This window comes from Mustela putorius, unplaced genomic scaffold (genome assembly GCF_011764305.1).
Source record: "Mustela putorius furo isolate JIRA1106 unplaced genomic scaffold, ASM1176430v1.1 tig00000765_pilon_pilon_pilon, whole genome shotgun sequence".
Lineage (NCBI taxonomy): Eukaryota > Metazoa > Chordata > Mammalia > Carnivora > Mustelidae > Mustela > Mustela putorius.
In genome coordinates this window covers 394,274-422,027 of record NW_025421470.1, presented here as the reverse complement: position 1 = coordinate 422,027, position 27,754 = coordinate 394,274, and the positions used below count along the sequence as shown (strand labels likewise).

The window sequence follows — 27,754 nt, the reverse complement described above, 5'->3', positions numbered from 1 at the left end:
TTATGCTGCAGATCAAATGAAAATAAACCAAGCTGAGCAATTAACCTACAATCACCCTGTCGGCAGAGATGAGAGAGGAATGGGAGGCAACAGGAGACAGCATTAATCTCTGACACATTTTATTGCCCAATTAGGAAACAGGTATATGCAGCAATGTTGATTCTGTCTAGTAAGGAAAACACTTTCTCAATCTGCACTGTGAATCAAGGGTTTCCAGTTAGAGAATCCCACAAAGGGAAGGTCTGAAGTCCCAGCACGAACACAGAAATCCTGACATGGGTCCAGCAAAACCCTCCCAGCACGATACTCCAAGTATGTGTCCCAGAACCAAAATAATTTGAGTTCAGACATCTTCAATGATTTGCCCCGAAAAGAACTTGATTCTGTTTGATCTGAAGGACAGCCGACACCGGGCCTACAGCAGGGACTCGCAGCTGGCTGCGTTGCCCAGTGTCCCCCACGCGAAGCGCTGTCACCGCCTGTCCCCACACGCCGGGGCTGCGGGGTCACCGGCTGTACTGGCCACGCGCCACTTTCCACCGCTGAGCTACACAGTTCACAGCCGGAAGTCCGTCCTCTTAAACCCTTCACCTACGTCCCTCGTCCTCCACCCTTTCCCTCTGGGACCCACTGGTTCAGTCTGTGTTTATGCGTCTGTTTTGTCGAGAACTTGATTTTTAATGAGGCTGAGGCACACAATTTCCCCTCAGGTAATGGAGATGCGCCCACTCACCCTGAAGCAGCTACTCTTACCCCTGAAACTGAGGAGGTGGCGGCCCAGCGTCCAACATGGTGCCCAAGTGAGTCTCAGAAAACCCCGGATCTGTGACTGTTCCCAGCAGGAGACACAACACAAGGGAATGACGTGTCTGTTTATTAAGGCAGGTGGCCACAGAAGCGACACCATTTTTAGCGAAAGAGCCGATTTTTCACTCCCTATGTTGTCTGGCGCTCTGCTCTGGACGTGGCCGGGAGCCTCCCGAGGGCAGTGGCCACTTCGAGGAGCAGACGGACCAATCACCACCCGGGCTCCGGCTGCCCCAGCGCGGGGGGAACGTGGGCCAAGCAAAGACGCGCGGGAGCAAACCCAACAGATTTCAGAGCGACCCCAACAGTTCCTTCAGCCAAAAGCAGCGCTCGTGTAAACCGCCACGGAGAAGGGGTGATGCTCGGCGGGCATCCACGGAACACCAGCTACATGCCACGCGGCGTGGCAGCCAGCGGAGCCTTCTACGTGGACATCCAGCCCAGCCCCAGAGGGCTCCGAGCAGAACCACCACCTTGGGGCCAGAGAAGGTCTGCGGAGGAACAATTTAGACCGAGGCCCAGAACAGATGAGCCCCAGGCAGAGCCATGGCCAGCACACAAGGCCACGAAAGCCGCGGCGCTAAGGCCACACGGAGCAAAGTCTCCGTGAGGGTCCTCCAGGGACTTGAGCCGGGAACGGCAGGAGCGGGGGTGCACGCAGACACCCGGCTGTCTGATGCAGGACGGCCACCCGAGGGAGCAGGCCAGGGGTCGCTGCCAGTCAGGGAGGCGGAACAGAGGAGCAGCGGGCGAGGGGGCCTGGGCGTGGGCGAGCAGGCTGAGCCCAGTAGCAACACCAGGCCTGGCTTTTACTGTCATCAAAGCTCCTGGTGACTCCATGTGGCCACAGTCCTGGGGAGGCCCTGAGCACATGAGCCACTTGTTCTTAAGGTCAAAGGCAAAGCCAGAACCTGGGTTTCTCACCCTGAGCCCCACATCCACGCACATCCCACCAAACAGATTTAGAGCCAGAGGGAATTCAGAAGTTTAGCACCGAAAAGGCATTGCCTTAGAAACGCGGCCCTCACTTCTGCTGAGAGCAGACCAGGACATGAGGGTCGGCAGCAGGCATTAGGGTGCCCTACGGCGTCAAGCCTGTCCAGCCGGCTACGCAGACTGCTCCGCTGTCCCCGGCACGCGGCAGTGGCCCACAGTGGTAGCCTCCCAAGCGCGCGGACACTCGTCGCCCATCACGCTGGGCCTCCTGCCTGTGCCTCTGTCAGCCCCGGACGCTACGGAGAAGGATACTGGCGCCCACAACCAGCAGCACGGCGAGGCCCCACGACTGGCGGCACGTCTGGCTCCCCTGTGAGCAGGCAGACACGTGGCAAGTCTAGTCTCCGTTCCTTCCTGAGCCCGGGCGTCCAGGTGAACGGGGAGAACCAGCCTCCGCTGGACTGTCCAGAAAAGCTGCCGTATCCCTCAGCCCCACAGACAGAAGACACAGGGACAGACCCAGCCAAGCTGGCTCCTGGGCAGCACCCGGCAGAAGGCAGTCAAGGCACCATTCCCCTCTCCCAAGAACTCAGATATCGGTCAAGAAAGCGCCCCAGCCCCACAGAGAGGACATGCACCGTGCCCGGGCACCAGAGAATGTGCCAGGCCTCTCCAGGGCCACAGCACAGCTTGTCCCCATTCTCACCCGAGCTCCACAAGCTTCTCTAACTAAACCTGTCCTGAGGATCAGGTGTCTAAAGGCACCAGCCCCAGCCCCATCCCGCCCTGCAGAGGTGGGTGGTGACGGGCACTGGGCACCCAGGCGGGGCTCCTGCAGCCCGAGCTGCCCCAACGGGAACGCGCGTGCCGGCGGCCGCTTGGAAGCCCCACCCATCCGCCACCCCCACCCGCCCATGCGCCGGGGGCCCTCAAGGCTGGCCGGCGAGGGCACTCTCAGGGTAGAGGCGGGAGAAGCGGCCAAGGGCCCAGATGGGGAAGACGTTCCTGTAGCTCGTGTAGTTGATGGCACAGGACTTGTTGAAGACACCAGCGATGTTCTCCTGAAAGAGTACAGGGAAATACACACCAAGGGGCTCCCTGAATGGAAACCCCGGCTGGCCCGCTGGACGGCTCCCGGGGAGTCTGCACGGGAGCCTCGGCGGGCCACCCCCTGCGGCCACCCCAGTTCTGGAGCCCTGCCCTGTGGCACAGCCCCCAGCCTGAGTCACCAGCTCCTCACAGCTGTGCCGACCCCACACTCATCCAAGGGAGGGGCTCAGCCTTACATGACCTTGTGAGCCCAGGTCTGCAGGACCGGGGAGGCTGCCCTGCACTTGTTGCTGAGTCAGAGCCGTCAGGCAGAGGCTGAGGGTGCCCAGAACCGGCCCCCGCCCCAACCCCGGCCCAGCCTCTGAGCGAGGGCTTCCTCTGCAAATAGAGACCTGCTTCCACACACTTCCTTCCTCACTGGAGGCCGTGATGGATCGCAAACGCCCAAGACCCCGCCCACCGGCATGCCGCCAGGGGTCTGGGGGGCACAGGTGTGTGAGAACGACCATGCCAACCGAGGCCAGTGTTGGGCCATGGGCTCCTCGGGCCTCCTTGGCCTACCTGGGGCCAGTCGCCACTGGGAAGCTGCTTCCGAAGCAGACAGCTGACTCCTCTCTCCAGGGCCTCCACGCAGGGGTGCCTGGGGAAACGGGAGGCACTGAACACATCTGCCACCAGCCTCCAGAGGACAGCGCCTCTGGCTGCGGCCCAAGCAGCATCCTCGCCCTCACACAGCCAGGCAGGGCAGACATGAAACCCTGTGTGACGACTGACCTGCCCTGCCGGCCACGGCCGCTAGGACAGCTGGCACCGTGGACCATGACTGCCTGTTTCCTGCCCAAATCCCAGACTCCCAATCCCTGAAAAATGCAGAACGCAGCGTGTGCAGGGGTGAGCAGGCCGGGTGGGCAGCCCCGCACATGGGGCTGGGTAAGGGCCTGGGCTGCTCCAGACCTGTCCTGGGGGCCCCGGCCACCAGGCACGGCTCTGTGCTCACCCCAGGACAGGAGGAGAACTCTCGTGCCCACCGGGGCCCACCGGCCTTCCGGATTCTGTAAGGGCCCCAGAAGTCAGACGTGCTAATCCTCACTAGTCGTGGCACGAGGGATGACGAAACAGCAGAAGGACTGCGTGTGGGGTCAGGAGTGGTGGGAGGCAGACTGCCCTGCGGGGCACCCCCAGACTCGGCTGCTCCGGCTCACACTGACCTAGCCTAACTGAGGGGGTTTTAGGAAGATTCCCCAAACAGCCCCAGAGCCACCAGGGCAGCCCGGATCAGGATACCGTGCACGTGTGTGTGCCCGTACACGTGTGTGGAGCCAGGAGGCCACAGAGAGTGCTGCAGGGACCTGCCTCACCCCACCCTGTGGGCCCGGGCCCTCCCCCTGGCTGTCACTTTGGGTGGTGGTCTTTGCAGCGGCGAGCCTCTCTGCGGGAAGCCCACGTGTGGAAAGACCTGTGCCCTTGTCCTGCACGCCCCCCGCCCGGCTCAGAGCTCGGCTCCCGCACCCACCCAAACTGCCTGCTCCAGGCTCAGCGCCCCTCCTCCTCGCGACCCCATTACTCGGGCACGGGTCCCACAGCCCCCACCTGACGGCCATCAGCCCCATCAGGGCCCAGCACGTGTTATGGATCTGAGACGTGGCGCTCTGCACGTAGCGCCGCTGCTCGCAGGACTCGAAGTCCTCCCCCCAGCCGCCATCCGCCATCTGCCTGGAGAGCAGGAAGTCGCAGGCCTGGGAGACCGCCGCACACACAGCCCTACAGAGACCGGCAAGACAGGCGACCAAGATGGAAGGCCCCAGGCCGAATCACCCACTGACCGGGCCTCCCCAGGGTACGGAGGGGGTGTGGGACAGAGCACAGTGGGTGGCAGGGGGCAGCCTGCACTCCGTCCCACCCACCATGGGACGGGGATGGCACAGAGACCCCCCCTCCCAGATGCAGTGAGCAGCTCTGGCACGACCGCCCCCCACCCAAAACACCTGCCACAAAGCTGGGACGGCTCAAACCTGAGGCCGCCTCCGTTCCCTCAACCCAGCCCGGGGCAGTCCCACTGGGGCTGGGGGCCAGGGGAGCCCAGAGGGCCCCTCCATGCACAAGCTACAAGCTGGAAGCCTCCAGAACAGGGAGCCAAGGCCTCAGCCCGGTGTCTTTCCTGGGCCACTGTCAGCTCCAGAGCCAGGAATCTCACTCCTTCGAAAAATACCAAAGATGCCCCAAATCCAACACCAAAGGAAAAGATGCCCCCAGCAGAGCAGCCTGCCGGGAGGAGCCCCACCGAGCAGGGCCAGGAGCCCACACTCACCCGCTGCGGTAAGTCTGCCCCATGCAGGCGAAAGCTTCCAGCCCAAACCAGGTGCCGTAGGTGAAGCAAACCCCCCAGGAGCTGGAGGAAGACAAAGGAGGGTCTCAGCCTTTCAGCCTCTTCGGAAGGGCGTGAAAGCAACAGGAGCTCTGCCGGACTTAGGGGTCGGGGAAGCTGGGGTTATTTTCAAGAAAACCATCCACATGGCCTCTAGCAAGCCATCAACTTGTGCCTCAGGCTTAGGGCTGAGCAAGAGACCTGCCCAGCCTGGCCCTCACAGGACATAAGACGGACCCACACCCAGGGGAAGGAGGAATCACAGACGCGACCCCGTCCCAGGCCACAGAGCCCTCCCCACCCACACAGGCGGCCAAACTCCTTCAGCAGCAACTGAGCAAAGCCCCACCGGGACGAGGCCGGGCGCTCAGACCCAAACAAGGCCCACCTGCCGCCAGCCGCACCCCCACAGCCTTCCAGTGCGGCGCGAGGCCCCACGCGGGCACCCGGCGAGCACACTGAGGGCAGAGCCCTCCCACGCCCAGGCACACCCGCGCCCCGGAGCTCACTCACCCTTCCCAGGAGCCATCGGCCCGCTGCTTCTGCCGACAGAACTCCAGGCCCTGCTCGAGCGTCTCCCTGGAACACAGGACGAACACAGGACGGTGCTCACAGAGGCTGCGGGGAAACAACCCACCTGCCCCGGTCCACCCATCCTAAGGCCTCCGTCGAATCGGCAAGGTCTCCCTTCACAGACCGGTCAGAACCGGTGGTCAAGAGAAGAAACAGGGCAGGAGGACACAGGACGGAGCAGCCAAGTCGCGGCGAGAAGAAAGCAGGGCAGGAGGGGTGAGCGGCGGCCCCACTCCCGAAGCGGCGGCGGACAGAACCGGTTCCGCAGCCGTCACATCAGTGACACAGGCTTGAGTAAACAGGCAAAGTGAAATTTTCAAAAGAAGTTAAAAATTAGGAAATGTTAGATTTAGGGATCCAGCCTAAGCCCAAGCGGCTCTCTGGAAGGCTGGGCTGAAGGCACAAGCTCCACGGTGACCCCCACGAACCTCGCTGGCAGGTCCCACCCCCACGGCAGCCCCCGCGCCTTGGGACTTGCTTCCACACAACAGACTGAAGCCAGGTTGACGGGACATCATTTCGGACACTCGGCACGGGGACGTCCAGCTTCCGTCTTGCTAGCAGACTCTCTGTCCCCTGCGGGCACCATGAGATGGCACCGAGACCCACATGGCCAGAAACTGAGGGTGGCCTCTAGCCAATGCTCAGTGAGGGAATGGGACCCTCGGGCTGACCTTCTGCAAGGAATGGAAATCTGCCAACAGCCATATGAACCTGGGGCAGACCCTTCCTTAGCCAATGCTCAGAGGAGACCCCAGTCCCCGCCGGTGTCCTGGGTGGCAGAGGACCCAGCTGGGCCACGCCTGGGTTCCCGATCCACAGAAACTGTGAGGTAAGAGACACTGTTGTTGGGAATTTGAGGCATGCTGTCACTCAACAAGAGACAACCAGCACGAACAGTAAAGGGCCAAGCACATAACACCAGCAAGGAAAGAGCGCCGTGACCACAGGTGCAGCAGAAACGGAACGGTTAAGAGAAAACAAGAAAGCTTTATGCAACATAGGTGAAAACTTGGAACACACAAACTGCTGGGAAAGGAGCTTCTCAAAACCACCTCAAGCAGAATGGGAGCCTGGTTGGTTCCAGGAGGAACAGATCCCACCTTCCCAGAAAAACAAGTCCAGCACTAGAAGTTTTAAATGGTAAATTCTACTAAGTAACCAAGAACGATCATTCTAACATGACACGGACTCTTCCAGGGAACACAGGAAGAAACACGCCCTCATTTATTCTAGAATCACAAAAGACCCTACAAGAGGGATGCGGGAAAGCACAATTGTCAGGCTATCCATGAATGAACACACATGCAAAATTCAAACCTAAATTTGGGGGAACTGAATACAGTAGAGATATGATGATTCCAAGTTAGGTTGTCCCAGAAACAACAGTGTTTCAACCTACAAGGATCTACAATAATCATCTATAACATTAACAGACACGGGATATCACGTTTATCATCTCTACAGAGACAGAAAAGTCATCTTAAAATACAACACCCACAACAGAGGGGAAAAGCAACTCAGCACATCAGGAAGAAAAAAGAACTTTGTTAACCTGAAAAGGGGTAACTACCAAAAAAACCCTACAGCAAAAATCACTCCAAATGAGGAAAAATTAGAATCATTCCCCTTTATCATCAAGAAATACAAGCTGCCACCTCCACTTCTGCACACGACGGGCCTGTACAAGCAGAAAACCCACAAGAACCCACAATGAACGACAACATACAGAGCTGCCCGGAGGGATTCTCTGGGGATTTTTTTTTTTTTTAAAGATTTTATTTATTTGTCATAGAGAAGCGAGAGCGAGCACAGGCAGACAGAGTGGCAGGCAGAGGCAGAGGGAGAAGCAGGCTTCCTGCCAAGCAAGAAGCCCGATGTGGGACTCGATCCCAGGACGCCGGGATCATGACCTGAGCCGAAGGCAGCTGCTTAATCCACTGAGCCACCCAGGCACCCTCTGGTGGTTTCTAACATCCAAGGAGGGAATAATGCCAAGTCTCTACAACCTCTCCCAGAGACTAGAAACAGAGGGCACGCCGCCCGATTCACCCCGTGGGAAGAGGATCTCCTAGATACCAAAAGCAAAGACCTCACGAGAAAGGAAACTACAGACCATATGTCTCAGCAGCACAGACGCGGAAGTCCTCAAGAGGGCACTGGCAAATCACAACAGCGCAGAGTGAAGTCCGGACTACAGACCAGCGAGCATCATCATCCCAGGCACGGAAACTGACTCTGCATTCGAAGACCAAGTAACGTAACCTATCGAATCAACAGGCTAAACAGGGAAAGTCACGTGACCACACCAATAGCTACCAAAGTACTGGACAAAATCGAACCCCATTTACGATCAAAAAATTGCAGCCAACTAGGAAGAGAGGGAAGCTCTTCACCTTGAACAAGGGTGTCCTCTCAGTATTCCTATTCAACACTGCACTGGAAGTTCTAACCAGTGCAACAGGACAGAAAAAGAAAATAAACGGTATGTAGATTGGGGAAGAAGAAATAAAACCATCTGCTCACAGATGACATTAGCTATGGAGAGAACCCCAAAGACTCGAGCAAAGCACTCCTGGAACCACTAAACAATCATGGCAAGGTTGCCGGGTATAAGGCAATTGTAATAATTCTCTTCTTACCAGCAATGAACAATCAAATTCTGAAATTAAAATCACAATATCAATTATGTTAGCACCAAAAAAAAAAAAAAAAAAAAAAAAACTTAGGTATAAACCTAACAAAATACATACAAGATCTATAAGATGAAAGCTAAAAAATTATCATGAAAGAAGTCAACAATATTTGCGACTTGATCTACAGATTCAGTGCAGGCCCAATCAAACAGCAAGTTACTTTGTAGGAAAGATCCCAAAGTTTATACAGAAAGGCAAAAAAAAAAACAAAAACAACCCAGGATCGCCAACACATCATTGAAAGAAACAAAGATGAAAGTCTGAGTGACCCTACCCGACTTCAAGACTTGCTATAAGGGATGCTTGGGCGGTGCGGTCAGTTAACCGTCCGACTTCTGATTGTGACTCCGGTCACGATCTCAGCGTTGTGAGACTGAGCTCCAAGCTGGGTTCTACACTGGGCATCAAGCCTGCTTAAGGTGCTCTCTCCCTCTCCCTCTGCCCCTTCCGCTGCTCACTTGCTCCAAAATAAATAAAATCTTTAAAAAAGAAAGAAAAGGACTTGCTATAAAATCTACAGTAATCGAGACAACGTGGCATGGTTAGAAGAATAAACATCAGAATGAAACCCATCTCCCAGAAACAGTCCCACATAAATTTAACGCGATCATCGTGGACAAGGGAGAGCAGTTCAACGGAGAAAGGAAACCTCACCAAGCGGGGCGACTGCGATTACATGCAAAACACAGTCCAGACACAGACCTCACATCCTTCACAAACAGTAGCTCAAGGGAATCACAGACCTGTGTGCAAAACACAAAACTATAAAACTCCTGAAACATACCACGGGAGAAAATCTAGGCAACCTTAGGTTTGGTGACGACTTTTTAGACCCAGTCCCCGAGAGGAGACACCAGTAAGCGGGACCGCATTAAAACAAACAACTGCGGCTCGCCCAAGGCCCTGCTAACAGAAGGAAGAGACGAGCCACAGACTGGGAGAAACTCTTCGCCGAACACCTAGCTGACCAGGACTGCTAGTCAAAATGCTTTCCAAATACCCTAGAATGTGACCATGAGACAACAGAAGATCTAAACTCAGATCTGACCAAAAAACATACAGACAGTGGACAGATACATGACAAAACGTTCAACGTTCTGTCCCTAGAGAACGGCCAATTAACACAATAAACCGCTACACACCTATTAGAACGGCTAAAATCCGGGAGCACCAGGAACTCAAGGCTACAGAACACCAGGAGCTCCCAGCCACTGCAAACTTACACGGGCGCTCCGGAAGCAGTTTGGCGGTCCCTTACAAAATCATAAATACTCCCACCGCGTGACCCAACCCCGTGCTCTCCGGTATTTACCCAGATGGGCTGAAGACACGTCCACACAAAAGCCTGCATGGAGTAACTACGGCAGGGTGATTCGTAACTGCTAAAACGTGGAAGATGTCGTTCAGTAGGTAAATGCTCAACTACGGCACAGATGGCCCCAGAAACAGGGGCTTCTGGGTGGCTCAGCTGGTTAAGCAACTGAGCCTTGGTCTCAGCTCAGGTCTTGATCTCAGAGTTGTGAGTTCAAGACCTGCGTCGAAGCCCAGTGTGGAACCCAATTAATAAAAGAAAAATAATAAAATGAAACAATAAAAGCTGAAACAGACACATAAATACAGAAAACTGGTGGGTGCCAGGGGGCAGGGCGTCAGGGGACGGGCAAAATGGGTGAGGGATGAATGGGAGGCACAAGCTTCCGGTTACGGAACAAATAAGCGGGGGGTGTAGGTACAGCGCGCAGGAGAGTTGCACGTCGGTAGAGCCAGCAGCTCTAGATCGTGGGCGTGCGGGTTTGAGCCTCACACTGGGTTGCACAGATTCCTTAAAATTAGAGTCTTAATGGGCGCCTGGGTGGCTCAGTGGGTTAAGCCTCTGCCTTCCACTCAGGTCATGATCTCAGGGTCCTGGGATCGAGCCCTGCATCGGGCTCTCTGCTCATTGGGGAGCCTGCTTCCCCCTCTCTCTGCCTGACTCTCTGCCTACTTGTGACCTCTGTCAAATAAAATCTTGGGGGAAAAAAAAGTGTTGCATGAGGACTACGGTAGCCACGCTGTGGTGAACACGTGCACGTCTGCGGGCCCACTGTGTGTACGCCTGAAATGCATGTTAACGTTGTCTGTCAACTAAAGATTCAGGGGCGCCCCGTGGCGCAGTCCGAGTGTCTGACTCTTGGTTTCGGCTCAGGTCACGATCTCAGAGTTGGGAGACTGAGCCCCACATCAGGCCCCGTGCTCAGTGGGAGTCCGCTTGGGACTCTCTCTCAGCCCCTCCCTCTCTGAAAGAAATACGTGAATCTTGAAAGAAAAAACAAGGGCACCTGGGTGGCTCAGTCAGGGAAGCACCTGCCTTCAGTTCGGGTCGCGATCCCGGGGTTCTGGGATCCAGGCTGGCGGCGGGCTTCCTGCTCAGCGGGGACCCTGCTTCTCCCTCTGCCCCTCCCCCAGCTCACACGCGCACGCACACGCGCTCTCTTGCTCTCTGTCAAACGCATCACGAATAAGTAATCTTAAGGAAGAAGAGGAAAGACAAGACTGACAAGCTGCTGGTGGAGGAGAGGCCCAGGTCGCCCACGTCAGCAAGGAACCGGGGACGCAGCGGGGTCGGAGCTGCTGCCGGGGACACTGCAGGCAGCTCCGTGCAGATCCACAGAAAATGGAGCGGATATGGGACAGTCCCCAAAACTGAAACAAACATGAAGAAAAGGAAATCTGCACAGTCCTAGAACAAGTAAAACTGACCCCGTAAGTAAGAACGTAAAACCTTCCCTCCGAGGAAACTCCCAGCCCAAACGGAGCCCGAACAGTTGGGGCGGAAGCAGCAGACGCCCGCGCACTCTTCCAGAGAGCCGGGGAAGAAGAGAAGCCTCCTGCTCCTCCCACGAGCCTGCACTCCTTTCCCGGGAGAGCCAGAGCCTGCAGCGGACACTGGCAGGGGACAGCAGACTGTTTTCTCTGTGAGCACGGTCGTGAAAAGCCTCCGAAAATGCTTTCCGAGCAGAAACCAGCAACACCGTGAAGGCACAGCGTGACCCCGAAGGGACAGCGTGACCAGGCTGGGTGTGCGCTGGCCCTGCCGGGAGGTGTGAAAACACAAGCTTGCACCGGGCGGAGGGGAGTCCTCAGAGGCGCCCGTGACACGGCGAGTCGGCTCCCCACGAGAAGTGGGTGCCCTGGCCCTGGCAGACGAGCCGAGGGTTCAAGCAGGTGAGCCACAGGAACCCACCGGAAGGTTCCTGAGGAGCCAAGACGAACCAACGGTAAACGGTGCCCCCGCGCTACCCGGACAGGCCGCGGCACAGGGGACGGCATGGGGGACGGCGGGCCGCTCTGTGACCAGCTGGCAGGGCCCCACGCGCCAGGTGATGCCCCAGGTGCAGGTCAGAGCCGCCCGCAGAGAACCAGAAGGGGAGCTTCCGGCGCCCGCTGTGCCCGCTGCGTCCCACGGGTGTGCCACCTCATGGCAGTTCCACGTGCGCACGTCTCTCCACGCGTACCAGACGTCAACAGGACGAGCTTGTTTAAAAGCCACCGTTTCTGAGGACACGGGTGCAGCTGGGGATACAGGCCTTTTTTACCAATATTAGGATGTGGAAAAGCTCCGATTTCTGTGTTACAGCTGTGCTGCTCTGAGCCCCAGTACACGCTTGATGAAGAGCCGGCCTGGGAACAACACGGACTTGAACTTCGTGGGTCTACGGGTAAGCGGATCTTTCTTGACAAACACCGAACTTTCTCCTTATCGTGCTAACATTTCGCTTCCTCCAGCTTACTTTATTGTGCGAGCGCGACCACGAAAACCGCAATGCGCAAACGCGTGCTCACCGACCGCGTAGGTCCCGGGAGGGCCGGCACTCAGCAGCAGGCTCCCAGCAGTCAGGGTTTCAGGGCGTCGGGAGCTCCGTGCAGTCACTGCGCGGCCTGGCCTCCCTGACCCTCCGCGGGGCGGAGGCCTGCAGCTCGAGGCCCCTCCACTGCTACAGGAGTTTCCGTCCACAGTCCCTCTCTGCGGCGAGGCACCCACCCCAGCAACACACGCTCTCAGTGTCCGGTGAGCCCGCGTCTCAGCTCTCGGCTCCTCAACGGGCAGCACGCGTGGCTCAGTAACCAAAGATCCCTGTGTCCAGGCCACCCTTACCTGACCTCCTCGGCCCTGTGGTCTGGGAAGCGCTCGTGGAAAAGCTTCAGTGCCTGCATCACGGCCGAGGTGCACTCCACGTACGTGTAGTCGATCATGATGTCCCCTGAGAGGGAGGGAGGGTCAGCGCGCGTGAGTGTCGTCGCGTCACCCAACCCGGCAGCTCGTGCCCCGCCGTGAAGAGTGAGAGCAGAGCCATGCGGGACAGCAAGCGCCGGGTCACCCTCCAAGAAAACAAGGAAAGAGTCCCCGCGGAGGGGCCCAGGAGACACGGCCACCAGGTAGGAGGGTGGCCCGTGTCTCCACGGTGGCCTGGAGACCCGTATCCGGCTGGAGGACGTTTGGTCCGGTGGGAGAGTGAAGGAGCAGTACAGGCAGAATTGCGCCCCACCCCAACCAGAGCACATCGAACAGAAGCGGGACAGAGACCCCGAAGCAAGGACATGGGGGCACGCAAGGGCACACACTCGGGGACAGGAGCTGCCTGGGTGTATTGTCCCTGCCGCAGCGAACAGCAGGGACAATACAGGCCAGTGGGTCCCCCCTGACACCTCCTTGCAATGTGCCTGGGCTCTGGGAGGAGCACCCAGGACACAGGACAGTCCCCAAGGAGGACAGAGCACACAGCAAGAGCCAGCCCAGGCTCAAGCCAGAGAGCCAGCTGTGACTGCCACAGACTCCTCCACCACCTCTGAGAAATAAAACCACAATTTTCCATCCACAACCACTGGCATGATGGCCACCCTCAGAGGCCAAGAAGCACAGACACGCCAGGGCTTAGAGGGTGCTCCTTAAAGAATCCACCACTGGGGCGCCTGGGTGGCTCAGTGGGTTAAGCCTCTGCCTTTGGCTCAGGTCATGATCTCAGGGTCCTGGGATCGAGTCCCGCATCGGGCTCTCTGCTCAGCGGGGAGCCTGCTTCCTCCTCTCTCTCTGCTTGCCTCTCCGCCTATGTGTGATCTCTGTCAAATAAATAAAATCTTTCCAAATAAATAAAAAATAAAGGATCCACCACCATCTGCCTGCAGCTTGGCCGGCGCCGCTCCCGGCCTGGAGGAAGAACTCCGGCTCTGGTTGGCATGTCGGGTCCCTGGGTCTGTGTCACCAACCACTCACCAAAGACCTCCGAGGGGTTCAGCAGCTCCAGCAAGTGCCCCCCACGCTTAGTTTCATAGGTGGCAAACCCTCCATCAGAATTCCTCATGTTCAGCAACTAAAACCAGAGAGAAAACAACCTGAGAGTTTACCCGTGTACCTGAGCATAAGGAGGAGCCCACAAGCTCTCGTGGACCTTTCTAGAAACACCCAAAGCTAAGAGCAATGGGGCAGGGTTGGGGAGCGGGGAGCCAGCTGTCACCTTAAACCGAGACCCTCAGTGCCCAGAGCAGCGGGCTACAGCTTTCTCAAGCAGGTGCTCTGTGAGTGGCCACCTGGGGCCCTGGCACGCACCTGCTCCCCCATTTACAGAGCACACGTGTACTGCCGAGCTATGTGGTCCCCACGGAGAGACACGCACCAACACCGGGTACGCTGAGGGTTTCGCACAAATGCACAGAAGTTCCCATTTTCTCTCCACACAGCCCGTGGAAAACGCCAGTCTGCCCTGGAGCAGCCAGACCCGCGAGCCTCCCGCACAGGGCTCGTGGTTTCCCCAAACACAGATGCATCAGAGGGTGCGCCACCCGGGCTTGCAGTCTGACCCCAGGGGTTGGGGGGACGAAAGCCAGCCAGCAGTTCACACGTGCTGCTAAGAGGACCCGGGGGTGGGCGGCAGGGCAGCCTGGGCGCCATCGTGCCCCCGTCCGATGCCCAGAGCCTCACCACAGCAACGGCGTCACAGAGCCGCTCACGCGTGACGTGTTTGGTGACAAAGGGACACTTTTCCTGCAGAAGAAGGATGGACTTCAAGGCCTCCGCGGTGCAGTCGGCAACAATCCAGCCACAATCCAGCGTGCTGAAAGGGAAGCCCCCCTGCAGGGCGTGCGGCGGTCACGGGCAGGGCGGAGGGCTGAGCCCGTGTCCTGGTTGTCAGGACCTCCCCAGGTCAGAGCACCTCCCTCACCTGTGCAGCTCCATGCCGCACCCCTGCAGGAGGACCCCCCGACCTGCTGCGGGAGGCGCACACGCCGCGTCCACGCTCCCACACCCCCAGCGGGGCTGCCCTCCACCCTCCGCGGCAGCCCCGTCACCCTGACCCAGGTTCCTACGAACGCGGTCCCACTCCCTGCACGCGCTGCCATCTGGAAGCGCCTCTGAGGCACGGGCATGTGCGCATAGCCCCCAGTGTGCGGTGCGTGGACGCCTGCGTGGCTCAGCCACCTCGAGCCTGCACCTCCCCAGCCAGGGGAACCTCGGATGCGCTGACGGAAGCCCGCGCCGTGTGTCTATCCGAGTGGGAAGCCCCAGGAAGCTGTGGGAAGAGCCCCATTCAAGGGCAAAGCAGGACCAACCAGACCACAGGACTCCAGGCAAAGCGGGGTGGCCACGGTACCTTGCTCATCTGGCGGTAGTACTTCTGGTAGTCAGGAGGGTTGTCTGGGACCTGGACAGCATCCAGGACGCACATGTGGGAAGCAGAGGAGGCCCCACGTCACCAGCAGACCCAGAACTGGGGCCGGCGGGCCTGGCACGGAACACATCAGGACCCACAGCCGCTGCCCTACGGCGCTCTCGAACACTGGAGCCAGAGGCACCCTCCGAGGCCTCACCCCCGTGGCCCGTGGCCCACAGCCCCCATCCGCTGCTGGGGAAACCCAACTGGGCACTACCCTGAGCTGGAGAGGGCAGGCAGGGTAAGGAGGTGGCACCCCTGCCTGTGGGAGCCCCAGCAGCCCCAGCCACAGGCCAGACTTGGCCTCACCTGTGAGAGTCGGAGAAACGCGTGCGCCTGCTGCAGGGCAGACGAAAACTCGGGCCTGTGCTGTGCGCCCGCCTGGAAGAGACAACGGAGGCGCGGCCGCTACAAGCCTGCACGGCTGAACTGTTTCCCAGGCGATCCGGGGACGTCTTGCCGCCACTGGGAAACAGGAGCAAACCCACCCGAGCCTCAGGCCCTTCCACTTCTGCTGACAAGTCAGGAAGATGTGATGGAGAAACAAAGGAGATGAAACAGTCGACACCAAACCCAGCCCAGCCCGTCCTGCGTCCGTAAGACCCTGCCCCATCTAAGGCAGACCCCCATGTGGCCCAGACCCCCTCCCAAGGCCTTCCAGAATGTCACCACCCTCAGTCCCACCGGCACAAAAACACATTCCGGTTTCCCTCCAGCCTGTGCTGAGAAGTATCCACAACGAGCAGTCTGAGTGTTGTGAAAAGCCTAGAGCCCACTCCCCCGCTAGAAGCTTCCTGCCCTGTCTCCCCAGGAACAGACCTTACAAGGCTCCTGAAGCCTCCTGAAGCCTCCCAGCCCACCCACCACCCGAAGCTGCCGGGCAAGACCACTGTCTTGCTGGGACCATCACCAGAGGCCTCGGAGCTCAGGGGGGCCAAGAGTCAGGGTCAGCAGCGGCCATGTCACACTGGAAGCAGCAGCGGACACCCAGAAAGGTCAACTAGAGGCTGAAGATCAAGGAGGCAGAGCACGTACCTCCAGCAGAGCCTGGATGGCGAATGAGGTGTCCCACACCTGCGAGCCGTTGGTGCCCTGCAGGCAAGGACGGGCCGTTAGAGCAACAGCGGCTCCCCCGACCCACCCACCATCGCCCGGGATCTGAGAGGCACCTGCAGGGCCGAGGAGGAATCAGGGGCTCCCAACAGCTCCTGCAAAGATGCGGGGAGCCCAGCCAACTCCTGACCCCAGGCTCCATGCTCTGTGCACTCCTCAACACCCATGAGGGCCAGAGAAGGGCTGGTCCTGCAGGCAGGGGACGGTTAGGGAGCCCCACCTGCCTCCACCAGGCTACCGGCCAGGACAGAACCCTCTCGGGGCATTTCGAGGATCTGGATGACCACTGCCGGGACGCTCTCATCCTCAGCCAGGGACCCCTTCACATCTGAGCACACCTGGAGGTGCTGGGGCCTGGCAGAGGCCTCGACAGAGGTGAACAGGACCCCCCGCAAATGCCATCCTAGGAGCCGCGTTCACCAATCAACGCTCTGGTCCCACAAGAATGCCAGTGGCCAAATCCCACTGAAACAGAGCTAGACGGGGACAGATACTCAGGTAACAGGGACAGGGCTGGCAACACCAGGGCCCAGATCAACCGACAGCCCCGAGAGGGCAACAGAAGCCCTGGCCCTGAAGGACACGGAGCAAGGACACCTGCCACCAGGAAACCCTCCTGCCTAAAAGAAACTGTTCAGGATCCAGCCTCAGGGCCTAACCCCCCCGCTGTCGGAAACGGAGGACATGGAGGAAACCACCAGGCAGACCCAGAAGGTAGCTCTAGGAACCAATCGCCCAGGAAGGAAGGGCACCCAGACCACTGCACAAAAGTGGCTTCGAGGACCAGCCACATGGCTCAAACCCTGACGTCACCAATGTGCCACAAAACCAAAGTGGGGACCATCACCAACCCTGCGAGGCGTCAACACCAGCAGAGCCGTTTCCTAAGAACGCATCAGCCGGGCAGGGAAGGGTTCAGAGGACACAAACAGCCCACACAGGGGCTCTTGGCCTGTAGGAGTCGGGGAGCCGCGGGTAAGCCGCACTGAGGTGAACTCCGCACGAGACGGTGCTACATCTGTGTGCGCCCGTCCTACAGGGCCAGCGGCCCACGCGATCCAAGCACACTGCTGGAGGCTCCAGGTCTCCACATTGCGCCAGCCGGTCACAGCAGACGAGAACCCCCACAGGGGGACCTGACGGCTCCTGGGCTCACTGCTTCCAAGCCTGGTCAGGAGCAGCCCGCCCCAGCCGCACTGTGGTCAGGTACCTCCACCCCCGGGTCGGGCACAGGAAACAAGCCAGGGGAGAGGCAGCAGCAGAACGCCAGCTTGACGGACGGCACAGAACGGGAAGGGCCAGGTGGGAGCACACGTGGGACGGACGCCCTCCGAGGCGAGGGCGGCTCTGCAGGCGCTCCGCTGGGGCGCACAGCACAGGTCCTGCCCCCGGACGCCTGCACGCCCCCGCCCCGTCCGGCCCGGCGTGTGGGCACGGAGGCCAGTGTCACAGCGGGACGAGGCGGGCCCGTCAAGAACCCCCGGAAACGCTCATCTGCTCCTGACCTACAGCTCTGAACTGTTCCCATGGGCCGGGGTCAGAGGGCGGGGGGTCGCCACAGACCCTCAGCCCTCCCACAAGCCCTGCGCCTGCCGATGTCCCTGCCACTGGCTGTCCCCTCAGATGCAGGGGATGCTCACAGCCACTCAGCACACACTGCCAGAACTCCCCGCGAGGAGCGGTTACCCTACCAAACCCCAAGATCAGGAATGGTTAGAAAGGAAGCAAGTGGCCATAGCCTTGTAGCCTTTACCTGCATTTTCATGCCATCGAGACCCAGCCTGTGAGGACGAGAAAAGCCCAGGTCAGGGAGTAGAGGGCTAACAGCTGAAGTCCGGCGACCACGCGGAGCCTGGCTCACCCCGCTTACAGCAGCAGGCCCACGTGGCCGCCGGACGGAAGAGGGCCCCTCGAATGCACGACTCCCTGTCGTGGGACACCGTGGGACACGCTCACCCACGACGGCCCCACCGCGACCAGGGACTGACCCGTTCTCCTTGTCAGTGAGGCCTTCCCGACGTTGCCCTGCACCCACCCAATCTGCTGCAAGCTTCCAGAAGCCCCAGGAGCGAGTGCTTCATGGCAGTTCAACTCCACGCCAACCCTCACCACCTTCCCCAAACCCTGAAATTCCTGGTCCAGGCGTGACTCCAGACTCCCCAGCACCCTCGAGAGGACGTGGAGATATGGGACCCTGCCGCCTGCCGCTGTGCCCAGGGAGGGCCCCTGCACGTCTGCCCTTGGCTCTTGGTCAGCAGCAGGAACCTGGTGACAGACCGGCCAGGCCCTTCCCGCTACTCACCAGAGGTAATCAGGAATCCTGGAGATGTGCTCCCGGAAGACGGAAGAGGCCGGCCCATCCACATGCCAGCGCACAAGCATGTTGATGGTTTTCGAGATCTGTGGGAGACACGACCTCGTCAGGACCCTGCTCCAGACACGTGGCAGCTCCCACACATGAGGATGACAGCGCCAACCCTGGGCCCCCAGCACCACCTCCCTCTGAGCCAGACCAGGCCTTCCACTCTCAGCGGAGCGCTCACGCCTCACCAGGCCCTGCCAGAGACCGAACCAGAGCTGCACCCCACAAAGGGAGGCAGGAGAGGCCTGAGGCATGTGCACGGGGTGGGGGGGGAGGATGTGAGCCGAGCCAGCTGGCGAGCGAGCACAGCCACGGCAAGGCCTGGGGGCCCAAGTGACACAGCTCCACTGGACTGACCCGAAAGGCTGCCATCATGGCCCGCCAGGGCACCAAAACAGCAGCCACAAGGCAGCCCCTCGACCCCGCACTGCCTGGGACACCCCTGCCTCTACAAGCGTGTCCACGCTGGGCTTCTGCCGGGCCCCACGGCCTCATGATGCAAAGCCGGCTCAGGAGCCCAGAGCCTCAGAGTGAGAGCCCTGGGTCACAGGCTCAGCAGGAGCCGGGCTGGAGCTCCGAACCCCACAAGGCAAGGGCAGTAGCGAGTTCTGTGGGGAGATGGTCAAGGGAGAAAAGGCATCCCTCCCAACTGGCCAGAAAGATCTTGAGAGGTGGCCCAAGGAGCAGCATGCCAAACACACTGGGTGGTGGGGAGGGTGCTGTCTGCCGGGCTCCAGTGGGAGACCTCACCTCCAGGAAGGTCACACTCCCAGCTCCAGAGACCGGCCTCAAGAGGGCCTCCCACCCCAGCTCCTCCCCCTACACGGCGGGGAGGTACTGACACGGGGCAGCGGGAGCACTGACCGGGCCAATGCTGAGGCACTTGGAGAAGCGGTCGTCTGCCACGATGTGCTCGTACAGCTTCTGGACAGCCCGCTGCCGCAGGCTGGTGCTGTGGTGGCGCTCGTACAGGTTGAGTAATGCTGCAGGGGTGAGGTCATCAGCACAGGATGGCCCCTGGGCCCTTCCCTACCCTGTCCACCCCCCGACCCTCCCCGACATCCGGATGTGCTGCCCCGGCCCTGCCCCTAGGACCGTGTTTCCTGAATGGAAACCCAGCCAGGGTGCATCTCAGCACTGACGGAGACAGGGAGCCAGCTGCCACCCCGGGGCGCAGCGCACAAGACAGGAGCAAGGGGAGCACGAGCCGTGGAACAGGACGCTTCCACACGCGGCCCCCGTGCTGGCCCCCAAGCCACGGGGCTTCCTGCAGGGAGATGGGCCTCCACTGGGCCCCCGAGTCCCTCCCCCGACTGGAAGGAATGAGTGTGCCCTCCAGGCCCGCTTCTCCTGTCTGGGAGCCCCAGCCCTGGGCCTGCTCCAAGGGCGAACACAGGGCAGACCGACTGGACACGAGGCACACACGGCTGTCCTCCTCATCACCACGCGGCCCGCACGACAGAGGGGTACGAGAGAGGGAGGAGACTCGGCGCCAGCTGAGGTGCCCACCAGGCCTTCGGGGAGCACCCACCGTACACCACGCGGAGCAGCCAGCTGTGCGGCGTGTACAGATCCTCAGGGGCCACGCTGCTCCTGTGCGCCGGCCAGTCGATGCCCGCGTAGTCCTCCACGTAGAGCTCCTGGGGGCACCAGCGCCTCAGCACCCTCCTCGCCCACTGCCCTCCCAGGGGTGCACCCCAGTGAGCCCCAAGCCGGCTCTCAGAAGCTGCTCCCCCAGGCGGACTCTGCTCCCAGGTGCCCCGAGCCGTCCCCTCGCCCCCGCGGGCCGTCACGGAGGATCCGGGAAGGCGGAGGTTCTGTTCTCCCAACTTGGAACTCAGCTCTGCAAGCAGGATGCGCAATCGGACTCGAGGGGGCCCCCAGGCCTGGGGGTCCCTGCCCAGGAGTTCTGACCTGGCGGAGGCTCTCGATCAGCGGGTCCTCCTTTGCGCTCAGCCGGATGGCGTAGCAGTAGCTCATGGGCAGGTAGACCTGTCGGCAATGGCACCAGAGCGTGGAGGGGTGCGCGGGGACCCAGTCAGGAAACAGCCTGCGGAAGAGCACGTCGGCAGAAGGTCCCGGCCCCCTCCGGCACCAGCCACGCAGCCCCGGCCCACGTGGGCACGGCCACCCGCACGTCACAGCCACACTCCCACGGTGCCGACAGGCACAGTCTGCAGGAGTGACAGCCACTCCTCCCACTTCAGCCTGAAGCCAGGAAAGTCGACGTCGACACCTCGAGGGCCGACTGCCGTACAAAGATGCCACGGCGATGCAGAACGTTAATAACGGACAAACAGGGTGAAGGGTCTACGGAACATTCTGGGCTCTCTCTGCGACTTTTCTGGAAATTGAAAACCATCCCAAAATAAAGTTTATCTAAAACCCTTCAGAATGGACTCCCCTTCCCAAGATTGAGGCTTCGAGGGTTATTGTCATCTCCACCAACATGTTTTAGGCCAGACATTTAGCCTGGCCGTAGCACAGCCGCCCGGGGGGGTGGGTACCCGGGGCACTGTCCTCACTTTCCCTCCCAGCCTCCTGTCGGAACATGTGAGGGGCAGGGGCAGGCCAATCACCAGCTGGGCAGGGACCCAGCCCTGGGCCAGCTCTAGCTTTGGGCCCCTTCCCTCCCTCCAGGGCGCCACCACTCGCTTCAGGGAGTGGCGGACCTTACAGGGGCGTATGTTACAGCTTCTCTGCCGCTGGAGAGGTTCAGGATCTCCGGTCCTCCACCCTGCACACCTTCCCCCCTCAAACTCACCCCTCCAATGCCACCCCAAGCAAGACCAGCAGTGCCCTCACGGCCCAGCAGAGACCACCAGTGCCCTGACACTGGCCTCCCAGCGCTGGCTCGGTGCCCTTCCCTGCCCACGCCTCACGCCCCGCACAGGTCCACGGGACACTAGCGAGCCGCCAGTGAGGACAGCAAGGGTGGCCCCAGGACACCTCCTGACTCCTCCCAAGCACCCCTCCCAGCACCTCACCTCACCACCCTCTGCCCGTCACCCCCCGGCAAGGCTGCGGAGGTTGGGCCCTCAACCCTGGCGTCAGAACCCTTCACCTGGAGGACCCCCGCCGCCGAGGTCGCTAACACAACAGCCCCCAACCTCCCTGACAGCTCCCCGGGGGCCACGACACTGCTGACAGGGCTCCAGGGAGCCACAAGGGCTCAACCCAAGCTCCACCAGGGCTCTCAGCCCCTGAAGGTGACACTGGCGGACTGACATGCCCATGAATGTTTTCTGGGGAGATGCCCAAAATGTGAAGATGCTGGCGAGAGTGTTGCAGCGGAAGGACTCAGTGCTGACTCCGCGGAGTGTACAAACGGCACCGTGGTTCTGTGCACAAGGAAAACCTTCTCTTTTAAACTGAGGTGGCCACAGGTGACAATACGATGCCTGGGATCGACCTTCCCAGTCACCGGCAGAGATAAGAGAACAGAAAAAAAGCCCAGCCCAGCCCAGCGCTGAGCTGCACGCCCGCTGCCTTCTTGTCTCTGCTCCCACGGAGGCTCCGAGCGCCCATGACGACAGGACACAGCACAGCCTTCTGCAACAACGCCAGAGCTTCACGCTCGCCACACCAGCCGTTCTCCCAGGCTGGAGCAACCTGCTCACCTGCCCGAGGCCCAAGCCCACGGTGCCCCACTGCTGCCCAACCGGGAACCCCTTCCATCCGGCTGCAGGACTCAGCCAAGAAGGGCCTCCACCGGGAGCCTGATGCAGCCTCCCTCCACAGAATGGGCCACCCCCTCGTCTGTGGAACAGGCAACGAGTGACCCAGGGCCGGTCACCCGACTCAGGAAAGCACTGGTCACCCAGCCCCAAATCAGCCGCAGAAGGACAAGCATACCACATCTCCGGGAACAGAGTATTGAGGCCTTCCCAGCTGTAAACGTTCAGGACAGCCAACCAGAACTTCCCCCAGGAAGGGATGAGCAGAGCACCACCTACGGAAAAGCAAAGTCCCCAAACATCTGCCCGACTGTGAAGATTAGCTCCTCAGGAACCGCATGTGCCCCCTCGCATGACCCGAACACAGTGCTGAGGCTCCTCGAGCCCAGGAGAGAAGCGGGCTCCCGAGCTGCTCAGGACCGCCCAGCGGCACAGGAGCTGGGGCACCAGCGGCTTCCCCAGAATATGAGTCCAGCCCCAAGACAGACTTTCGCGGCCTCTGCCTGCAGGAAGGAGCAGCCAGCAGGGGCTGTGCCAGGAGTACCTTTCTTGTGAAGAAGGTTCCGGGCGCGTACCAAGTCGGGATCATCAGGCCCGACACCCAGGATTCTCAGAGACACATAGTTGAGTGCAGTCCCGAACACCGTGGACTCACCCTCCACGTGCCTTGGGGAGGAGACAGAACAAGAGAATGCCACACTTCGTTACTTCTAAGAAACTGAGCAAGGCTTTCAGCGAAGTCTCCGGAGAAAAGTCAAAAACACTCTAACACCTTTCGCTGACGTAACGGGAAAACGTAACCAACACCCCGAACTGCCACACAGCTCCCACACCTGGACCGTCCCCAGCTGCCTGGGCGCGCCCTGCCACCTCCTCTACTTACGTCCCATGCCCAAGTCCACGGGGCCAGTCCCAGGGCAGAGGCCCAGCTCCGGCTCCCTCATCACCACAGCACACAGACCCAGCTCCGGAGGGAACAAGCAGAGGCCCAGAGCCCCATCAAGGGGCAAACAGAGGCTGGGATGTCCCCCAAGAATTTGAATGGGGGACCCCTGTGGTGTGGATTTAGCTCACCGGGAGGAACGCCAGCCCTGGGTGTGGAAAAAGAGGTACCAAAGCCCACGACCAGGGCAGGCAGGCAGCTGAGCCCCCTGGGGGAAGGCCCTGCCCCCAGCTGAGCTATGTGTCCGAAAGGCACACTGAGAACTGGGGGGCACCTGGCCGCCTTCGCGCCACCTGCTGCCACTCCAGAGTCAAGAACTTCCTTCTGCCTTAGTGGTAACAGCCGGAGGGTTTTCTGTGGGGTGAGTCTCACGAGTCTCTCGAGCAGTCAGAAAGCCGAGTTGCAACACAAGCTAGAGGACCCATGGCCAGAGTGTGCCGCCACCTGTCCTGAGACCCCCGGGACACCAGGGTCCAGCTGACCACAGCACCCAGGCCATGTCCACCTCCCACCCACCCCAGGCCCAGAGTGGCTACAGCCCCCCCCACTTTTGACAGGCGTAGCTCCTGCATAAGAACACGCGTGCACACGCACGCACACGTGGCAGTAACAAAGCGACTCACAGGCCCCAGCCGCCGTCGGGGAGCTGCACTGACCGCAGGTACCGCACCATCTCTTCTCTGCAACCCGCGGGCAAAGGGATCTGGGCCACGTAGCAGGTGATCAGGAGGCCTATGTGGCAGAAAAGATGTCACCGGGCGCAGACGCTCAGCACTGCTAAGCCCAGGCCCCTTTCTTCCCACCCTACAGGGAGCTGCTCTGGCCCCTTCCTTTCCGTGGAAACGAGCCTGAGACGGCTACTCCTCCCCACATCGTCCGGGACGTCGGGAGTGAGGCCCCAGGAGCGGCAGCAACACATGATACCCCTACATGGGGTGTACAAAGCCCTCCCAGCCACTCGAAGTTCCCACAAGACTGTCTACACCTGCTGGAAAAGAAACACCAAATGGTTCACCCCTGGATAGCACAAGCTTTATTGCTTATGTTTTTTTTTATAGGTTTTCTTCTAGGATATGTCACTTTGCAAACTGGAGAGATAGCCAATGGCCAATAAATTTTATCCACAAAAAACCTTTTCAGCCTAGCCCTCCCGAATATGGTCCTCACTGGCCATCCCCATCCCTAGCCTCCACCTCCCCAGCCACAGGCTGTGGTGCCCTGCCAGGGAGGTGAGGGGGCTGGGTGTCTTGGGGTAGGCCCTAGTCAAAATGGACCACGAAACACATGCCTGACTCTGGCTCCGAGGCATCAGAAAGCCTGGAAGACAGACTCAGAAGAATGGCAGCTACGTTTGGAGATGCTGCAGAGGTTCAGAAAAAAAAAAATCACCCCAAACCAAGCCCGTCTCTTTTCATTACAGGTATGACGCTGCCAGGACAAAGAAACATACATGGCCAAGAAACAGAACCAGCATCTTCCCCACTCTACAGGCAAGGAAACTGAGGCACGGGCCCCAAGTAGTAGGGCAGGGGCTGGAGCCCGGGGTTGGACCCCAGCATCAGGGCTCACCACAGTGATACACATATGTGCACGTATGACCAAATCTGATTCCCCACATCACATAGGAGGCAGCCAAGGCACAGTGAAGTCCTACCACCTTGCCTGGGGTCAGAGCAGACCAATGCCATGTCAGCACCTTCCCATAAAGACCCATGGGAATAGTCAATGCCACATGAACTACACTCAATGGGGAGTTGTCTATACAGAACCATGGCCCCCAGGAGCATCTTCCCAAATTAAAGCAGGAAAAGGAAGGAGCGGTGAAAGCTCAGCCAGCCATGGAAAAACCCCGTATAGTACCTCTGCACAGACCAACCCGAGAAAGAGGGTCTGTCCAGAGTTCAGAAGAGGGAAGGCCAAGGCGCAGCCTACAGCCTGCACGGGGGAGGAGCCCCAGCAGGCGGAGCCCAGAGCTGCAGCAGGAGCACGAACCAGTGCAGCTGTCCCTGGTGCCTCGAATGTATGACCTAGCCTGATTCTCATCAGCCCCATGTCACTGATGAGGTGGCCGAGACACAGTGAAGTCCGGTCACCTTCCCGAGAGCAGGCAAATGTGGTGTCCCTGCCTCCGTATGAAGACCTCGGGCAACCATCTCAGCAGGCTGCAGCCGGGGCCAAAGGGAAGAAAGAACCGCTTTGGCTGACCCCTAAGGACAGGCCCTTGGGTCCCTGGACAAGAAGCTACAACGCTGCACAGCCCAGTACGGACAAGAGCAGACGGAGAAAGGAGTCCTTCCACATACCTTTACGGGAGGGAATTTCTGACCTGACGCAGCTGAGTACCTACTGAGTGAAAATCCTCAGAACACGGCGGTTTGAGCTAGCCGGACCAGATGAGGACCCAGGAGGCCCAAACGCAGTCCGCCTAGGACTCACCAACTGAACCGGCAGGTTCCCTGCCTGAGCTCCCCCGCCCCCAGGGTAAGTTCGCCCACACCAGCTACCTGGCCTCCCCTAACCTGCCTGGATGGCCCGGTCAGTGGGTAGAGCCAGCAGCTCTAGATCGTGGGCGAGCGGGTTTGAGCCTCACACTGGGTTGCACAGATTCCTTAAAAACAGAATCTTAAGGGGCGCCTGGGGGGCTCAGTGGGTTATAGCCTCTGCCTTCCGCTCGGGTCATGATCTCAGGGTCCCAGGATCGAGCCCCACATCGGGCTCTCTGCTCGGCGGGGAGCCGGCTTCCTCCTCTCTCTGCCTGCCTCTCTGCCTGCCTTGAGATCTCCGTCTGTCCAATACATAAATAAAATCTTTAAAAAATACAATAAAATCTTAAGAAAAAAAAAGATCCCACGCATCACCTGCGCACCTCTGACACCTTCACAGAGGCCAGGTCCTCCGTGTGCAGCGCCTGTCACGCGCCCTGGGACCGGGGGCCCCTCCGCCCTTGCCCCCAGCAGCGCAGCCCTCGCTTCCTTCTGAGAACTCGGCGCCCCGCCGCCCCACGCGGGCCAGCGCGGGCACAGGCCACCCCGCAGACCCCTTCCCCAAAGCTGCAGGGTTCCCACCCGCCCGTCCTGCGCGGCGTTCCCCGCGCGGAGCCCGGCCCGGCCCCGACCCCGGCCCCGACCCCGACCCCGGCCCCGCAGGCCGGCGCCCGCGCACGCCCGCACCACCTACCCGGCAGGAGGAAGAGCGGGCCGCCGTAGTCCCCGGCCCAGTGCCCGTCCTCGGCCTGCAGCCGCACGTAGAACGCGATCCCGTTCAGAGCCGCCGCGCGGGCGCTGTCCGCCTGGGGCCAGGCCTGGAAGGGACCCCCCTGCCGCGGGGGCCGGACGGGGCTGAGCGCGCGGCGGCCGGCGCGGGCCCGAGCGGGGACCCCGGGGCCCGAGCGGGGACGCCCACCCGCTCCCGGCCGGACCCGACCCGCAGGCTCCGCCGCACCAAGGCAAAGGCGGCCGCGCGCTCCCGGGAGCCGCCGCCGTTTCCAGGCCGCGCCCCGCGCCCGCGCCCCGGCCCCGCGCCCCGCGCCGCACTCACGGGGTCCAGCCCCAGCGCGTGCGCCTCCAGCGCGGTGGGCCCGCGGCCCGGCTCCTCGTCCCGCGCCAGGTACGTCCAGGTCTGCCGGCCGCGCGCGCTGCACAGGCGCCAGCGGCGGAGGTCGGTCGCCGGCTCCGTCCTGTGGGGGCCGCCGCGGCGACGCAGGCACCTGCGGGCCGGGCGCTCGGGTCAGCCGCCGCCTCCCGCCCCGCCGCCCCCGCCGCCCCCGCCGCCCTCCCCGGGGCCTTCCCGCCGCCCCCCGCCGCCCCCCGCCGCCGCCCTTCTCGGGGGTCCCGGGACGCGGGACTCACGTGCCCTCCGTCATGACCGCGCTGCTCGCCGCCGCCGCTCGCGCCCCGGGTCCCAGCCGGCGGCCGCGGCTCGGGCGTCTCGGCAGACGTCGCGGGCGCGGTGGGCCGATGCCCCGCAGCCAATGAGAGCGCCGCGAAGGTGGGCCCAGGGCGCGCCCGGCCGCCTCACTGGTCGACGGCCGGACGCCCCAGCGCGACGGGGGCGTGGCCCGGGCGGGGTCTGAGCGGGCCGGGGCGGGGCGGAGGCGGGGCCTGGGCGGGGCCTGCGGTCGCGACCCGGCGGGTGAGGGCAGGCAGGGGGCGTCGGGGCCGCCCGGGGACAGTCGCGGCCCCTCGCAGGGGTGCCGGGGCGGTGCGGCCCCGGGATGAGTCCAGGGTGGACGGTCTGGACCCCGAAGGGAGGTCGGGAAGGCGGAGACTGAGAGCGGCGGGGCCGGGAGGGGCCGCGGGGGGGGTCGCGGCTGGCCTGGGGCGGGAGGCCTCCCCCGCACCGACCCCGCACCGACCCCGCACCGACCCCGCACCGACCCCGCACCGACCCCACACCTCCGTCCTCACCGACCCCCGCACCGACCCCACACCTCCGTCCTCACCGACCCCCGCACCGACCCCGCACGACCGTCCGCACCGACGCCCACACCGACCCCACACCTCCGTCCACACCGACACCCGCACCGACCGACGCCCGCACCGACCCC

General features: G+C 61.1%; 1 protein-coding gene across 4 annotated transcripts; it reads right to left on the bottom strand.

Moving 5' to 3' along the window:
* Positions 1-102: 102 nt before the first annotated feature.
* Positions 103-27,158, bottom strand: LSS (lanosterol synthase). Of its 4 annotated transcripts, none has more exons than XM_045084290.1 (22): positions 27,057-27,158; positions 26,746-26,914; positions 26,386-26,524; positions 23,832-23,940; positions 22,810-22,931; positions 22,444-22,540; positions 20,503-20,638; positions 20,120-20,228; positions 19,453-19,571; positions 18,529-18,626; positions 17,980-18,007; positions 16,149-16,205; positions 15,423-15,494; positions 15,054-15,104; positions 14,384-14,533; positions 13,679-13,775; positions 12,563-12,668; positions 5,672-5,737; positions 5,102-5,182; positions 4,384-4,554; positions 3,355-3,433; positions 103-2,804 (listed from the first exon to the last, which is right to left on the bottom strand). In XM_045084290.1, the coding sequence occupies exons 1-22, from the start codon at positions 27,068-27,070 to the stop codon at positions 2,673-2,675; spliced, it is 2,202 nt and encodes a 733-aa protein (XP_044940225.1). In that variant the 5' UTR covers positions 27,071-27,158; the 3' UTR covers positions 103-2,672. The 4 variants fall into 4 exon arrangements, 3 of the variants coding, with proteins under 3 accessions (XP_044940225.1, XP_044940226.1, XP_044940227.1); XM_045084291.1 differs by having other exon boundaries at positions 26,386-26,509; XR_006607908.1 differs by having other exon boundaries at positions 2,742-2,804; positions 5,102-5,258.
* Between the last annotated feature and the right edge of the window lie 596 nt (positions 27,159-27,754).

Coding starts and splice junctions, on each gene's coding strand:
- LSS (XM_045084290.1), bottom strand. Junction 18,008..18,528: donor AGGATTCCTGATTACCTCTG/GTGAGTAGCGGG, acceptor TCGTCCTCACAG/GCTGGGTCTCGATGGCATGA. Junction 5,183..5,671: donor GCCGATGGCTCCTGGGAAGG/GTGAGTGAGCTC, acceptor GTCTTCCTCCAG/CTCCTGGGGGGTTTGCTTCA.